General features: G+C 39.3%; 1 protein-coding gene across 2 annotated transcripts in view; it reads right to left on the bottom strand.

Moving 5' to 3' along the window:
• The window catches only part of LOC124719068 (methionyl-tRNA formyltransferase, mitochondrial), a 58,328-nt gene extending 47,796 nt beyond the window's left edge, over positions 1-10,532 (bottom strand). For both annotated transcript variants that reach the window (XM_047244748.1, XM_047244749.1), the window contains exon 1: positions 10,088-10,532. In XM_047244748.1, the coding sequence (XP_047100704.1) occupies positions 10,088-10,302 (215 nt within the window). In that variant the 5' untranslated portion in view covers positions 10,303-10,532. The remainder of the gene's footprint in view (positions 1-10,087) is intronic.
• Between the last annotated feature and the right edge of the window lie 8,151 nt (positions 10,533-18,683).

The raw sequence follows: 18,683 nt of genomic DNA, 5'->3' as shown, positions 1-18,683 counted from the left end.
AGAAATTCTAGTATTTTAAGAACATTGATATAAGGCGCACTGTCTGTACTGCAATATGAAATATTTTCTACCCACTCAGTGACACCTTTTCCACTTGCCAGTTATCTAATATTTTCAGTGATGTATCTTGTTTAATATACATATACTCTCATACTGCCCAGTATTATCTACTATAATTGAAGGTACCATTTCACAAATGAAATTTTTACAAATGTTATTTCCTCAGGGGTACTCCTGCATTAACTGTTACTTCCAAGACCAGATTTAAGGCAATAGGTAATGTAATGACAACCAGAGACAGAACAACACAACAGCACTACTGAAATGAATGAAAGGGCTATAAATGATGAGTCACAGGCAGCAAATGCAATCATTTCTTAAACATAGTAGAAAGTATAGGGGCAAACCGTTCAAGAGCAAAATCACATCAGTATGATGAAAATTTAACTCTCATAAAATTCAATCATATGAACATATCACTAACGTCCTCTCCTGATATTAAGAAAATTATACATTCTCTCAAAAATAAAGACTTGCCTGGTTTTGATGGTTTCTCCAACAGAGCACTAAAACTCATTCCCATGAAATTAGCCCAGTTTTATCTGAAATATGTAATGCATCACTAACTCAAGGCATTTCGTCAGAGAGACTGAAGTCTTTTGAGATTGTGATGTAATCCAGAGTAGTGTGTCACCTCAACAACAACAGTTTCAGTTTCAGAAGGGTTGCTCTACTGAGAATGCCATTTACATGTTCACTAACCAGGTTTTACAAGCATTGAACAATAAAATAGCATGAATTGGTATTTTCTGCAACCTCTCTAAGGCATTTGACTGTGTGAACCACTGTATTCTCCTAAATAAGTTAACATTTTATGGGAATGATGGTATAGCCAACCACTGGATAATGTCATATCTAACCAAAAGAATACAGAAAGTTGTACTTAGTAATTCAAGAAATATGGTCCATGGGTATAACTCTGACTGGAGCAAAACCACGTATGGGGTTCCCCAAGCTTTGATCTTAGGTCCACTACTGTTCCTCATACACGTAAATGATCTTTCACCTAGTATACAACAAGCAGAATTAGTTCTTTTTGCAGACGACACTAGTACTGTAATCAATCAAAGCATACATGCAGAAATATAAATAATGATATAAAGTGATGTATCTTGTTTAATATACATATACTCTCATACTGCCCAGTATTATCTACTATAATTGAAGGTACCATTTCACAAATGAAATTTTTACAAATGTTATTTCCTCAGGGGTACTCCTGCATTAACTGTTACTTCCAAGACCAGATTTAAGGCAATAGGTAATGTAATGACAACCAGAGACAGAACAACACAACAGCACTACTGAAATGAATGAAAGGGCTATAAATGATGGTATAGTCAACCACTGGATAATGTCATATCTAACCAAAAGAATACAGAAAGTTGTACTTAGTAATTCAAGAAATATGGTCCATGGGTATAACTCTGACTGGAGCAAAACCACGTATGGGGTTCCCCAAGCTTTGATCTTAGGTCCACTACTGTTCCTCATACACGTAAATGATCTTTCACCTAGTATACAACAAGCAGAATTAGTTTTTTTTGCAGACGACACTAGTACTGTAATCAATCAAAGCATACATGCAGAAATATAAATAATGATATAAAGTTCTTAAAAGTATCATTGGCTGGTTTTCTGTGAATGGTCTCATCCTCAATTTTAAAAAGACCCAACGTATTGAGTTTTGCAAATCTAGGGGTACTGCATAATAAGTGTAACACATGGTGAGCAAATAATAAATAGGGCAGAAACTTCAATCTTCTTAGGGATCCATACTGATGAGAATTTAAATCAGAAAAACACACATTTTGGAACTCCTAAAACAACTTAGTTCAGCCACATTTGTGCTTAGAATCATTGCCAGTCTTGGGAGAGACAAATCAGTAAGTCGACATATTTTGCATTTTTTCTTCAATGTCATATGGATTATAGACTGATGTTCTTGGGTAACTATATCTTTAAGAAAGAAAGTCTTCATTGGGACAGAATGTGCTGAGAGAATAATATGTGGAGCTCATCTGTGATCATCTTGTAGACATCTGTTTAAGGAGTTCGGTATTCTGACTACTGCTTCACAGTATATTTATTCCCCTCATGAAGTTTGTTGTAAATAATACTTAACAGTTCAAGAGGAACAACGAAGTACAAAGGAAAAATGACATTCATTACTCCATATTAAGATTGTCTTTAGCACAAAAATGTGTGCATAATGGTGAATCAAAAATTTTTGAGCATTTACCCAGAGATATAGAATGTATGACAGACAGCAATCTAAAATTTGATAACAAACTGAGAAAGTTTCACCTTGACAACGCCTATAGATTTAAGTGTCAGGAAGTCGTTTCTGAAATTATTTGTATGGAGTGTAGCCATGTATGGAAGTGAAACATGGACAATAAATAGTTTGGACCAGAAGAGAATAGAAGCTTTTGAAATTTGGTGCTACAGAAGAATGCTGAAGATTAGATGGATAGATCACATAATTAATGAGGAGGTACTGAATAGAATTGGGGAGAAGAGGAGTTTGTGGCACAACTTGACTAGAGGAAGGGATCGGTTGGTAGGACACGTTCTGAGGCATCAAGGGATCGCCAATTTAGTATTGGAGGGCAGAGTGGAGGGTAAAAATCGTAGAGGGAGACCAAGAGATGAATACACTAAGCAGATTTATAAGGATGTAGGTCGCAGTAAGTACTGGGAGATGAAGCTTGCACAGGATAGACTAGCATGGAGAGCTGCATCAAACCAGTCTCAGGACTGAAGACCACAACAACAACAATAACAACTCCTATTCTGTAGAATTTCTGTTATTGTAATGTGTAGAAGGTTGTGGGTTGAAATTAACTAAATCAGATCCATGTATCTTTCTTTTCTTTTTGTAAAGATGTTCAGAATGTAACTGTAAGTACAAATTAATTTGTGATGTGAATGTATAATGACTCGTTCCACATTATTACGATCTATTGTGCAAAATGACCCATGGAACACGTTACTAAGTACCTAACTAACTAACCAGTCCAACTGCAGTACTCCAAACTCTCAACGGGTTCAAGCCACTTATTTAAATATTCAGCTGCACCTTGATAAAATGTATGGACATAGGGTTCAAATTTTATGATCTCAGATGATAACCCTCAATTTCCAGTGCACCATTAATTGATCTGATAGCTGATGTTATGAAACAATCTTTGCCATTGGAAACTAAATTAGATTCAAAATCATTTAACACAGAAATTACTCTGCAAATGATAGAGCACAGCAATCAGTCATCGTTTCTTGCAGATTTTATTTGGCAAATCTAGATTTTGGCTAGTGTCGAGCCATTATCAATGAACTATTTCATGGTATCAATGAATGTCAGTTCCCTGTTGTTCGGGCGTCTGTCACAGTTCTTTCAAGACTAGTCAGCTCAAATCCCCTCCGCAGAATTGAAGGTCCTGATGAGCAACAGAAATATTATGTCCTTGTGATTTGAGGAATCTGTCATTATTGAAATAAAATTAACTTTCTGTAAATCAGATTCTAGTTGAGAAATGGCAAATGGTTTAAAATATTTAATATAATTGCTTTGGTTTTGCTATGGCCACAAGTAAATTTTGGTTCAAAAGTCCGTTGGATAAGTTTAGCAGTACAGTCCACTGATCTGAAAGACTGGTTGTGGTGAACAGTATGGTAAATAAACACTTCTTCAATAGCTGCTAATTTCATATCTTTATCACCAAAACCTATGGTTATAGCATTTGTAGACTTAGAGAAAGCTTTTGACAGTGTTAACTGGAATACGCTCCTTCAAATGATGAAGGTGGGAGGGCTAAAATACAGGGAGTGAAAGGCTATTTACAATTTGTACAGAAACCAGATGGCCGTTCTAAGACTTGAGGGGGACAAAAGAGAAGCAGTGGTTGAGAAGGGAGTGAGACAGGGTTGTAGCCTCTCCCCGACATTGTAACTCTGTCAGACAGCGAAGAACTTGAAAGAGCAGTTGAACGGACTGGAAAGTGTCTTGAAAGGAGGATATAAATTGAATATCAATAAAAGCAAAATGAGGATAATGGAATGTAGTTGAATTAAATCAGGTGATGCTGAGGGAATCAGATTAGGATATGAGGCAATTAAAATAGTAGACGAGTTTTGCTATTTGGGCAGAAAAATAACTGATGATGGTCAAAGTAGAGAGGGTATAAAATGTAGACTGGCGATGGCAAGGAAAGCATTTCTGAAGAAGAGAAAAATATCGATTTAAGTGTCAGGAAGTCTTTTATGAAATTATTTGTTTGGAGTATAGCCATGTATGGAAGTGAAACAAGGATGATAAACAGTTTAAACAAGAGAATGGAAGATTTTTAAATGTGGTGCTACAGAGGAATGCTGAAGATTAGATGGGTAGATCATGTAACTAATGAGTAGGTACACAATAGAATTGGGGAGAAGACGAATTTGTGGCACGACTTGACTGGAAGACTGAATCGGTTGGTAGAACACATTCTGAGGCATCAACAATTTAGTATTGGATGGAAGTGCGGAGGATAAAAACCGTAGAGTGAGACCAAGAGAGCAATACACTCAGAAGATTCAGACGGATGTAGGTTGTGGTAGTTACTCTGAGATGAAGAGGCTTGCACAGAATAGAGTAGCATGTAGAGCTGCATCAAACCAGTCTTTGGACAGAAGACCACAAAAACATCACCACCAAAACTTCCACTAAAAAAAAATTTTTCAACACTGTGCCACAAGAAGCACCTGCACATACCATTCTTTTATGTTTTTCACTGTTGTTATGATATAGTTTTTGCATCAAACATCTGAGTCAAAAATTATTTTTTAATGTATGGTTATTCCTTTTGTAGGTCCCTCTTAAAAACACACTTACCTCTCAGCAGTGGCATATTATTAATTTCAAGTATTTTAGCAATCGCAGTTGACAAAAGCTCACAGTATTTTATTATTTTATAAATGCAAAACACAGTACTGTCTTCTACCAAAGCTACAACTGTAATGAATATTTTTGAGTCACTATGAAAAATGTGTGTTTACAGTTTTTGTTGTTGTTGTTGTTGTTGGTGGTGGTGGTGGTGGTGGTGGCATTCACATTAAGCACAAGTGCAGACCAGCACAGTTGGATTATTGTCTGCAACTGTACTTCTCCATGCATAGTCTCCACACAGTTTCAGGTGTTTATGCATTGTAGACCAATAATATTAGAAATGCTTTGCTTTGTCAGTTGTTAGTATCTAAATTTTTCATCAAACTGGCACTAAACAGGACATTTCAACTTTTGAGAACTACAGTCAACAGCATTTCATGGCAATAAGTACCTACTACAAAAAAGGGACATTTTGGTGTCCGTTTCTAGCTTTTTAAAAAAGATGGGACTAAGACTCAGAAAAAGCAACTGTCCCAGCTAATGAGGGATGTCTGTTCACCCTATATCTGCCTGACTGTGGCTACTGATCATCAACTGTGTTCACTTCCAGAAAACTTTTACACTTGCTAGTACCTGACTCAGGATATGATTGCTACTATGCTTGAAAATGTTACTGGGTACTGTTATCTAAGAACAGTTTATAAAAAGTAATACATAAATGTACCATCGATTAAACAATATTACGAGAAGGAAAGTTGTTACTCACCATATAGTGGAGATGCTGGGTCGCCGATAGGCACAACAAAAAGATTTCCACACTTAAAGCTTTTGGCCAACGGCCTTTGCCAACAACACACACACACACACACACACACACACGACTGCAGTCTCAGACAAGATGGTTACCATTGTTATGACTGAGGGAGGAAAGCTATTGTCAGACAAGTTGTGAACCTAAGTTGATAAAAATTTGTATTAATCTTTTAATTACTGTATTTTCTTACCATATGTTTATGTAACATACTGTTAAATGGTTATGCTCGCTTCAGATTTGAACATACTTGGGATTTTGATTTTTCTGCCTAATGTTGATACCATATGTTAAACTTGTTCATATTAAAGGTCATTCATTATTATGTTACGTAACCTAGTAACTGATAAAGATTTCTTGTGCTTGTTGCTACTGTTATTAAAGGAACTGTTTAACACTACTTTTGCTGTGTGAGATACTCCCCTGGCCATTCAAGTGCTTTGTTCACTGATATTTTACTATGAACCCATATGCAAGTTTATTTTTTTGAGGGTCTTTCATTTTATGCTACTAACCAGTTCCTATGAGAACAAAAATCCTTCCACAGTCAAAACAATACTAGTTTTTAAAGTTCTTGAGTATTACTACCTAGCATTATTTTTGCAAGTATCTGACATAAAGGAAAATTGCCAGACTTGTGGCCTAGTAGTTTGTATGTACCTGCCTTCACTAGTATTGTATTTACTGCCCAGACTAGATATGTGCAACAAGATTATACTGAACTACCTCTACAGTGGATTGTGATAATGAGCCTAGAAGAATTATATTTGCTATGGGAAAAAAATTATGCAGGGACAGGAATGTCAGACTTAATATTTCCACTGTCAGGTAGTTAATTGCAAAGTCAATACACTAACTACATTTATAGTGAAACAGAAATGTTATCAGCTGTGGTGATTACTGTATGTATGCAAGACACATATTTAGTGCATGCAGAGAAATGAAGTTAGTTTTGGGCTGTGTATGAAACAAATAATGTAAAAGTATAAAATTTTGTTAGTCACATAGGTAATTAAATGGAAAGTTGTATTAACTTCATGGAATTATGATATGAAAGTTTGTACTACTTTATGATGTAGCAATTAAATGAGGAGTGATTTGATGAAGTACAGTGAATTAGTAGGCTATAGTGAGGATTATTGTGGAATGAAATAATGATGTGTTAGGGCCTCTTGTGAATAAACATGAAAGTTTGTGAGTTATTATGAACAATAATAATGTATTGAAACATAAGATACAGATGTTATGGCTGGATTTTGCTATCACAAAATTTAATGGAGTACATCCATGCGATTGTAAGGAAATGTTGGTAAGTGTGTGGTGAAGAAGTAGTCATGTTTGAATCCCCTTATAAATTCGGTTCTGAGCAAAGACAAGTGGAATGATAATTATTTGCTAAACTAACTAATCTGCTTATGAAATGGGATAAAAAAACATCTGACTTAAAAGTTTCAAAACCACACAGGTACAGGTTATGGCCATAATTGATGCAAATTAATGGAAAATTGGGGAAAAGAAGGCCAGCATTATGAGAAATGTAGAGGTACCTATCTAGCAGTAAGATAATGAGAGGTTTACTACTATCACTACCTATTTAATATATTTTTACTGCTTATTGTCATAACTAGTATGTAGAGGCACAAAGCTGTTTACCATAAGAACAGACTGTAACAGAACATTCATCACTTTTAGATGCTACATGTAATCATGTTTAACATTATCTCATACACACTACATTCCGGTAAACATGCATCCACAGTGACAAGCTATCTGTATTATTTTTGTACACATTAAGCATTTACAAAAGAAAAAGTAAAAATTTAATGCCAAGCTTTTATTTTCTGTTTATCAAACTTTTTTTTTTTTTTTTTTACTTGCAGCCCTGCTTACACTTGAGCGCAGCTGTTTAGCTTGCCCTTTTATAAATTTTTTGCCAAATTAGAACTAGATTTTCACTTAACTATTTTAGAAAAACACAGTTATGAACACTATCTGATCCTCGTGGTCAATTATGGAACTCAACAGTGAAGCCATCAGATAAGGGGTGATCACAATGAACATGAACTAGAGGTAGACGGAAGGAAGACAAGATTAAAAATTGGGTAAATTTACAATTACCTAAATGGAAGGCAATATGACAAAAAATTTGTTGGGAGATCACACAAATCTCTCACTACCTCGAACATCACTGGAAAGGCAGGGCACTCTTAATTAACATCTAACATCAAGCACACATGAATAATCTGTAAAAAACACAGTTACTGACATGTATTCATTGTTACTACCATATTAATTGAAATGATAAACTTTAGTTTTCCATCATTATGTATTGTAAGATCTGCAAGTGTATAACTATTTACTATCTAATAATATGGATGTAAAAAAAATTCAAAGTTAATGATTCTGCAAACTTAAATGACTGGATATGGTATAATTACACACTGATTAAACATGTAAGATTTTTGCAACACTGAAATCAGAAAAGAAAAAGTTTCTTTAGGCTGCTTGCATTTTACTTGTGAAGAGAACATCACTGAGTTCAAATAATTCATTTATGTTTTAAATACCTAATTTGCTATTTTGACGCACAGAACATAATTTTCATAATTAACAGCTTTATGCTCACGCATCTTGTGGTAAGGAAGAATCGTCGTCGTCCTCGTTATTTTACACCGCATTAGTTATGTTCCTCCCGTTATTATTTAACACAATGTAACTAAGCACTATTCGCTACACAGTTTTCCCTTAATTCACAGAACCACACTGACACGTCAATCTGCTGTTCTACTAGCTATTTCTGTGAGCCTCCACTGCGGCTTTTATTTCTCTGCGCATTCTATTTAAGAGGCGCTTTGTGGCGGGCTGGCGTGTGATCTGCCATTCGCGGAATACACGATTTTTCTCTTTAATGTAAGCCAGGATGTCGGGGGGGAGCGGTTTCGAACAGAAGTTTGCACGACCATCGGTAGCGGATAGCGTGGATGTGGCGACATCCTCCAAGGCATCCACCTCATCCTCACCTAAATCTTCTACATGCCGCGCTGCTGCCATTGGTGCTGCAAAGCCTCGTCTATAGTCTGTAATAGTTCCAGGTCGTTTTACGCTGTTCGCGACTCATAAGTCATATGAGGATATCTTGGCGCGCGGGTGTGTTTTGAATAATGGTTGCCTAAAATACCGGTAGAGGTCAGGCCTTAACTACCACTGACAACTTCAGTACACAATTACAATGTAGCCACCACCAAATGGCTCAGGGATTCCGTTTTGCTTTGTGTTGTGAGTAGCTTGTTGGCTTCTTTTCTTATTTAGAAATGAGTGAAGACACAAATCGTGAATCATCAAAGGATTCGAGGGAGACGCCCACGATCCCAATGGGGTCGGTGATTCCTATATCCACATGTCAGTACTGCTTTCGTAGATCTACAAACAACGGATAAGGGCTGCCAGCCCTGCGAGGAGGAGGCGGAGCTTGTTTCCCCGCGCCGCTCCTATGTGGAGTACCGTCGTCGTTCTTAATTGTTTACCGTCGTAGCAGTAGTACTGTGTCCATACATCCCGTTAGGCCCGGTGACAACATTAACGTATTGTGGAGGGCCGTTTTACATATCACAGAAAACAGCAGCTCTAATCATGTATATACCAGAAGTTACACTGACGTCTGATCATGTCTTCTATGTGCTTCACTTTTTTGTCAGTCAGCTTATTTCTACAAGCGTAAAACGTTGTGAAACATCCACTGACAATTAAGGTCACATTGCCCTCAGAGTCTGGCGCAACAGCAATAACAAGCAGCATGCTGGACTGTGAAGCTCATAATTTCACAATTACACGGGTCACCTGTACAATTTTGATACTACACGATCAGTCTGAATGTTAGAAAGTACAAAAACCATGGCATAGAGTGTTAATGTGCATATAAACAGAAGACAATTTAACCCTAACTTGAATGCCGTTTTCGCAGGCAAGACACGGAAATCTGTGCTGGTACAGACAGCGGTGTTAGATCACACTTTGTGGTAGGTGTCACGAGAAAAGGAAACCTCTATCGAACGTAAATAAATGGGAAAAATACATTCACGGCTTGAACTTCACTGTAGAATCAGTCGCCCCGTTATTTTCGATACATCAATCATTCTCTGTATAAAGAGCTAAAGCACTGAGTAGAGCATTGAGTATGTACTGCCTAACAGTGACAGCAAACACTGAAAGTATTAAGCTAAGAAATGTATTGTTTTAACAAACGCGTTAAATGAGATCTGCGAATTACAAGGATTTCTCGTAGTACTGGGTTGTTTAATGGAAAGCTAAATAATAATAATAATAGTCTTCAATTGACTATCAGTACTTACATTTCATTACAAAGAGCTGTTAAGCTTTCTGCTGAAAAATCATCGGTTCCGAAAAACAAAACATTCCAAGCAGGAGCAATAGGGCGAGTAGAGTATGATCGAAACGTTTGATCACATTTTTTGTGTTTCACACTCACAGATCTAACGCAACGATTTAATCTGTAGCAGAGTTTTTCAGGCAAATTCCGCAGCAAATATGCTTTCAACATTATCATGGTTAAGTACACGAAGTAGTTGTTGAGGTTAGGTTTCCGTGAGTATAAATGTGTTGCAGCTATCCGAGTTCGAGATGCTATTTGTCATTCTTCAGAATCACGACAACATCCACCGAATACACACGACGACTACAAAGCAACATGTAAACTTCGAAAACAGTCACACTAAACACAACAAATCCTATGTATTGTATCGCATAACTATCAACGTTCCAGATGTGCACTGTGCAGCTTTACTACCTAGGGTACAACACACCAAAAGGGCATCGTACAACCGCACACTTTAGAACTCAAATTTAATGGATACTTGCTTTCAGTTTTTCGATTTTCTTTCGCTTAGAAATTGCTGAGCACAAATATTTACTCTGGCAAAAAACACCTGGGACATTACGTTCAGTCAAATAAAGGAATTACGTATGTACATGTTGTCTATACTGTGTGATGTGACATTTGAAAATCTGGTAGCGGTATTTTTGTTCGCTATACGCGTTTATTTATTAAACACAGATAACTCTTCTTGGTTATGACTGCACGAACACAGGTAGCTCACAAATTCTGCACCAGGAACTGCCATTGATCCTCTGTCCAATTACCCAGCCAAGAAGGAAAAAAAAATAAAATAGCTCCACATTGTATAATACTCACAACTGCCGGTTCTGCATGTACATCCATGCTCTGCAAACCACTGTGAAGTCTATGGCAGAGGGTACGTCCAGCTGACCAGTTATTAGGGTCTCTTCCCATTCCATTCACGTATGGAGAGTGGGAAGAATGATCGCTTAAATGCCTCTGTGTGTTCTGTAATTAATCTAAGCTTGCCCTTACAACACCAAGGGAGTTGTACTATATTCCTAGAGTCATCAGTTAAAGCCAGTTCTTGAAACCTCATAAGCAGCCAATCTCAGGATAGTTTTTGTCTATCTTACAGAGTCTTCCAGTTCCATTCCTTCAGTATCTCCATGACATTCTTCCTCTCCCACAGGTCAGATACACCTGTGACCATTCATGCTACCCTTTTCTGTTGGTCCTCTTTGGTATTGGTCCCACACAATCAAACACCTCGCTGCTCAACTGGACATTTCCATTGGTAGTGCTGGCACACTTGCCCACCAGTTGGAGCAATCAGAGGTGTATGCCCATTGGTTTCCTCACCGTCTAACAGAAGATCCTAAACAGTAATGAAGGACAATCTGTGCTGAATTGCTTGTGTGACTCAAGGCTCATCGTGACAATTTTTTTGTCGAACATCATTACAGGTGATGAAACATGGATTCATCACTTCAAAACAGAAACAAAACAGCAATCCATGGAGTGGTGCCACAGCACTTCTGTGATGTCCTCCCTCACAGTGCAAAGCTGAAGTCAGAAGTGTATTGTGCAACACTCAGGAAATTGTAGATATTACTTCAGTGTGTTTGTCACCAAGAAACTGCAAACAACCTTCTCCTTCTCTATGGCAAAGCAAGGAATCACACAAGTCTGTGCACCCAAGAGGAACTCACAAAACTTCATTGTTCTTCCTCATCCACCCTACATCCCCGATCTTGCACCTTCTGACTTCCACTTGCTTGGCCCAATGAAGGATGCACTGTAAGCAGTACACTGATGATTGGGAGGTTATTGATGCAGCAAGATGTTGGCCTCATCATTGACCGATGGAATGGTACCGTCGTAATACAAATACTTGTTGTACTAATTTGTGGTGAAATTATGAAACTGAAATAGACTGATCATGTATGCTCAGCCACAGGTAAAGCAGGTGGCAAACTTCAGTCAGTTGTAGGATACATAGAAAATGCAGTCAGTTTGTTAATTAAATTTCTTATAAAACACTTGTATCACATCTTAGATATTGCTAAGAGTATGTGAGATCTTTACCAAATAGGACTAACCAGAGATATTGAATGATACGAAGAATGCTGGTACAGACAGTCATAGTTTTGACTGACATGTGGGAGAGCTTCACAGAGGTACTGAAAAAACTGAGCTGGAAGACAAACAACAAAATACCTAAGAAAAGTCTATTTGCAAAGAAGAAACAGTATTAAGTGAGGAATCCAAGAATCACTTATGCATGTATCAAGAAGACAAGATTAGGCAAATTACAGCACACAAGAGGCATTTAAGCAATCATTCTTGGTATGGTTGATACACAAATGGAATGAGAAGAAGCCTTATTAAGATGTGGAATGGAAAGTACCCTCTGCCAGGCACTTCATAGTGATTTGCAGACCATAGATGTATATCTATATCTACATTTACATTCATAATCCACAAGCCACCATATGGTGCTTGGCGGAAAGTACCCTGCACCATTTCCTTTCCTGTTCCACTCTCAAATAGAGCAGGGGGAAAACTACTATGCCTATACTTCCTTATGAGCCCTAATTTCTCGATGTTATCTTCGTGGTCTTTATGTGAAATGTGCATTGGTGACAATAGAATCATTGTGCAATCAGCTTCAAATTCCAGCTCTAAATTTTCTCAATAGTGATCCACCAAAACAACATCGTCTTCCCTTCCGTTTCAGTTCCCGAAGCATCTCTGCAATACTTGCACGTTGTTCAGACCTCCCAGTAACAAGTCTAGTAGCCTGCCTTGCAACTGCTTCAGTGTCTTCCTTTAATCTGAACGTGGTGGCAATTCTAAACACTCAAGCAGTACTCAAAAATAGGTCACACCAGCATCTTACATGCAGTCTCCTTTACCGATGAACCACACTATCCCAAAATTCTCTTCATAAACCAATGTCGACCATTTGCCTCCACTAACACAGCCTTCACATGTTCATTCCATTTCATATCACTTTGCAATGTTACGCCCAGATATTTAAAGGATGTGACTGTATCAAGAAAGACACTACCAATGCTGTATCTGTACATTATGCATTTGTTTTTCTTACTCATCTGCATTAACTTGCATTTTCCTACATTTAGAGCTAGCTGCCATTCATCACACCAGCTAGACATTTTGTCTAAGTCATCTTGTATTCTCCTACAGCCACCCAACTTCGACCACAGCATCATCAGCAAACAACTGCAGATTGTTGTCCACCCTGTTTGCCATATCATTTATAAATATAGAGAATAATAGTGATCCTATCACACTTTTCTGGGACATTCCTGACAATACCCTTGTCTCTGATGAATATTTGCCATTGAGGGCAACATACTGGGTTCTATTACTTAAGAAATCTTTGAGCCATTCATATACACTATGTGATCAAAAGTATCCAGACATCTGGCTGAAAATGACTTGCAAGTTTGTGGCGCCCTCCTTCGGTAACGTAGGAATTCAATATGGTGTTGGCCCACTTCTTAGTCTTGATGACAGCTTCCACTCCTGCAGGTATACGTACAATCAGGTGCTGGAAGATTACTTCGGGAATGGCAGCCCATTCTTCACGGAGTGCTGCACTGAGGAGAGGTATCTATGTTGGTCGGTGACGCCTGTCACAAGGTTGGCATTCTAAAACATCCCAAAGGTGTTCTATAGGATTAAGGTCAGGGCTCTGTGCAGGCCAGTCCATTACAGGGATGTTATTGTTGTGTAACCACTCTGCCACAGGTGGTGCATTATGAACAGGTGCTCGATTGTGATGAAAGATGCAATTGCCATCCTCAAACTGCTCTTCAACAGTGGGAAGCAAGAAGATGCTTAAACATTAATATAGGGTGCTGTGACAGTGCCACACAAAACAACAAACGATGCAAGCCACACCATAACACCACCGCCTTCAAATTTTAATGTTGGCACTACACATGTTGGCAGATGACGTTCACCAGGCATTCATTATACCCACACCCTGCCATTGGATTGCCACATTGTGTACCGTGATTCGTCACTCCACACAACATTTTTCCACTGTTCAATCGTCCAATGTTTACTCTCCTTATACTAAGTGTGGCCTCGTTTGACATTTACCGGCATGATGTGTGGCTTATGAGCAGCCACTCAACCATGAAATCCAAGTTTTCTCACCTCCCACCTAACTGTCATAGTACTTGCAGTGGATCCTGATGCAGTTTGGAATTCCTGTGTGATGGTCTGGATAGATGTCTACCTATTACACATTATGACCCTCTTCAACTATCGCCAGCCTCTGTCAGTCAACACATGAGGTCAGCCTGTTTGCTTTTGTGCTGTACATGTCCCTTCATGTTTCCACTTCACTATCACATTGGAAACAGTGGACCTAGGGATGTTTAGGAATGTGGAAATCTTGCATACAGACATATGAAACAAGTGATACCTAATCACCTGATCACTTCAAAGTCCATGAGTTCCACGGACCACCCCACTCTGCTCTCTCACGATGTTTAATGACTACTGAGGTCAGTGATATGGAGTACATGGCAGTAGGTGGCAGCACGATGCACCTAAAATGGAAAACATATGTTTTTGGGGCTGTCCAGATACTTTTGATCACATAATGTATTTGAGAAACTACTCCATATGCCCGTACCTTCATTGACTGTCTTCAGTGGGGCACCATGTCACACGCTTTCCTGAAATAGAAACACAGAGATGAACCCATGTTCCAAAAGTGGTTCATCAATTTTATTACATCTTTTATTACTTTCAATCCCTTCTTTAGCTTACCTAAATCTGCCAAAAATTAATTAAATCTCTTGGTGCACACTGCCAGCACATATCACTGTGTTAATAATTGAAAGTAACTTGTAAAATGACAAGAACTGGAAACAATTTTAAAATATTCAACAGTGTTTTCAAAGAAGAAAAAGAATGAGACTCTTTAGAGACTCAACAATGAGAGCAAATGCCACTAAACATCACTCGGTGTCTGCATGCCCAGCTGAGTGGTAAGGTCTTTGCCTACCATACAGCGGGCCCAGGTTCAATTCCCAGCTGGGTTGGAGATTTGCTGTGGTCACAGACTGGGTGTTGTGTTGTTCTCCTCATCATTTCATGCTCATCATCAGCACGCAAGTCACCCAATGTGGCGTCAACTGAAATAAGACTTGCAACTCGACAGTCGAACTTCCCAGATGGAGCCTCCCAGCCATCGTGCCACACAATCATTTCATTTTTCATCACTCAGTGAAATTTAGCTGGTATTTACAATAAAGATTTAGCATAAATTGACTTGCTGAATTTCAAATGGTCTTGGCCAACAGTTAATCAAAAGTTGTGTTGTGCTCCAAAAAATTATCATTAGCAAATGCAGTTTTCTCAAATGAGTGCCAAGCCAAGTTAGACCAGATCAGCACACCATGTAGCAATGACAGTGACAGACAGGCAGAGAGCTGGTATGCAAATAATATGGCTATTGAAACTTCCTGTCAGATTAAAACTGTGTGCCGGACCGAGACTCGAACTCAGGACCTTTGCCTTCCGTGGGCAAGTGCTCTACCATCTGAGCTACCCAAGCACGACTCACACCTCGTCCTCACAGCTTTACTTCTGCCAGTACCTTGTCTCCTACCTTCCAAACCTTGCAGAAGCTCTCCTGCAAACCTTGCAGAACTCATTCTGGAATATGGCTATTGCTTCATCTCACATGAAGGAGAAGTCAGAATTAGTAACTCAGCAACATGACATCACTGAGGAAGGATTATAACATCATTATAGCATAAATTATGCTATGCATTATAGCATAAAGCTGCAAAAACCAGTACATGTTCCATAAAAACACCTATCTGCCTGCTGACATGGCAGAAAAGCATCAAGCTGAGGTCCTGAGAACCACTGTTGCAACACGATGCGTGGTGAAGAATAATGATGAGCCAGAAAAACAAGGACAAATGCAGTCATCCCTGGCCATACATAATCTGCTTCAGACAGACAGTAATAAATTCTCAGGCTTTTAAGCTCATATGCTATTCAGCTACAGTGAACTGGCTACGTTGCTGACCCTGCGACATGCTGCCTACTGTTTTCCAGATCTCTGTTATCTTCAACATTGCTGCCTGCCTGGCCTACCGAACCTAGTCACTGTAAGCTGCCGACATCTCATCCGCTGATGTGAAGTCTTCAGGGCTTCTACCTCTAGTTTGCTGAGAGCTGAACTGAAGGTGTTTGGCACACCGTCAGCCTATTGATGTATCTTGGAGGTGCACTAAAAGCTGCTGCCCCTGACTTACTTACATCTGTGAGCAAACACCAGAGCCCATGCCATACATCTAATAGAGAGGTGGGCCGTAATGCTTCACTACCATCTATTTCTTGTGAGAGTTTCAGTCTATGATCTGTCGGTCAGTGTCACTGTAAGAGCTGCGTCTGCTGCCTGCCAGCATGCCACTGTAGTGTTAAATGAAAAGTTGCAACAGAGATAACAGTCTCAAGAGATTACTGAGAATGCGTGTCAGCACATTCTACTCTCCATGCTGTGTTCGTCACCTTCCTGATTGCTGCTGCAGACATGATGGTTTAGTTGTAATACTTAGCTGAGGGCATGCTGGAAAACAATGCCTCTGAATTTTTTACGTGAAAATTCTTAAAGCTTTTTAAATAAAACAAACTTCATTAACATGATACATCTTTTTTCTTCATGGTTATATATTTATTTCGTAACATAGTCACCCTGGCATTGAAACATTTCTCTGAATGAGAGACCAGTTTGCTGATACCATCACTGCAGAATGTTTGACTTTGTTGACAGAGCCATAGCTTCACTTCTGCTTACACCGATTCACCACTATCAAAGTGAAGTCCTTGAACGTGTTCCTTAAGTTTTGGAAACAGATGAAAATCAGATGTGGCCAAGTTGCGACTGTTTGGAGGATAGTCAGTGACAGTGAACTCAAGGCGACAGATTGTTGCAGATTGGCATCACTCATCTTACAATACAACAATCACCCCACACAGCTGCCATTCCTCTATGGATTTCAATTGGAGGCACGTTTTCTGTGGTTAGAAATTCGATTACAGCACACTGTTTCTCACATACTGATAGTTAGGTTACATATTGCCATGTTATACACTACAATTTGGAGTCCTCTAGCGGCAGAGGGTCGGAGCTTGTAGCAGTGAAGCGGGGAAGTCGACTGAGTAATATGCATGACATGTCATACCTCAACCGATGCTAAGAACAAAATAAAATATTCAGAAGCATTACTGTTCAGCATGCACCTGTATGTCTTGATAGTGCTATTTCATTAGGGTGCAGTGTGCCAACCGGCATTTAGCACCATTAGGGTTTTCGACTCAGGTTCATATAGTTGCATATCAAGAGTTATTACAGAAGATATGCGTGTAACATATGTTAATCAGTCCATCACATGAGTGGCAGCGAGAACACTGTCGCCAACTACTTATCAAGATAGTTTGCCAAAATTACGATGGGTCCACATTTCACAAGCACAGATGCTGGACACAAAATTAAATATGCTATGGGAGCAACAAAATTCAAGTCTAGAATCATGATGAGTCAAATCAGCCCATGCAAATGTCTCTCAGTGGTGTGATGTGGCACATGGTAATAAGCATGTCTACATTTGGTGCAATTTTTGGAGAACTGGTTTTTCTACCTTTCCAGATTTTGTACTCCTGACGTATGTGCTATGGCTGGGGGTGTGGTGAAAAATAATATAGTGTGACCTGGGGATGATAGAGAGTGCTCCAAGGGGGCAAAGCAGTGCAGCAGAGTAAAATTGGCCACCACACCCTTGGCCCACAAGGATCATTCATCACATTTTTGGCCAGATTTGGGTACGTATATGTGGACCTCATAGGCCCCCATTTCTGTAACCTGGTAACCTAAATGGACCACTTTACCCGATGGCTGGAGCCCATGCTGGTTGCAAACATATGGCAGCTATGGCAGCAAAGACCTTTCTAAGTATTTGAATTGCATGGTTTGGTACACTGCACACCATCACGACTGACAAGGGAAGATAATTTCCCAGGAAACCCTACACCTATGCGGCTTCTCCTACATACATACCACCAGTCAGCAATGGTATGATGGAGAGGTTCCACCGTACCTTGAAGGTGGCGATCATGTGTGCTGGCACTACACGGTCGGCTGTGCTACCACTTGTCCTCTTACGTCTGCAATCGGCAGTCAAAGAAGACCTGCAGCAATCACTGGCACAGCTGGAGTATGGCAAAAGGCTATGGTTACTGGCAGTGACAACCCCTCTGACCTTCCTCCTTTGGCCTTCATCACTGGAGTCGGCCACCACCTGCAGGATACAATGGCTCAAATATACCCCTCCATGTCACAGCTCCGTGGACACTGGAAATTTGTTTGCAAGTACCTATGCAATGCACCCTTCATCTGGTTGAGGAATGAGTCAGCCAAACCACCTCTCATACCATCACACAGCAGCCCATATGAGGTCTTACAGTGAGGACCACACCATTTTAAACTTTAACACAGTGGTAAAGATGAAATGATTTCTCTGTAACAATTGAAA

The sequence above is a fragment of the Schistocerca piceifrons genome, chromosome 10 (genome assembly GCF_021461385.2).
Source record: "Schistocerca piceifrons isolate TAMUIC-IGC-003096 chromosome 10, iqSchPice1.1, whole genome shotgun sequence".
Lineage (NCBI taxonomy): Eukaryota > Metazoa > Arthropoda > Insecta > Orthoptera > Acrididae > Schistocerca > Schistocerca piceifrons.
The sequence above is the reverse complement of the archived record's forward strand: the minus strand, read 5'-3'. Positions and strand labels throughout refer to the sequence as shown.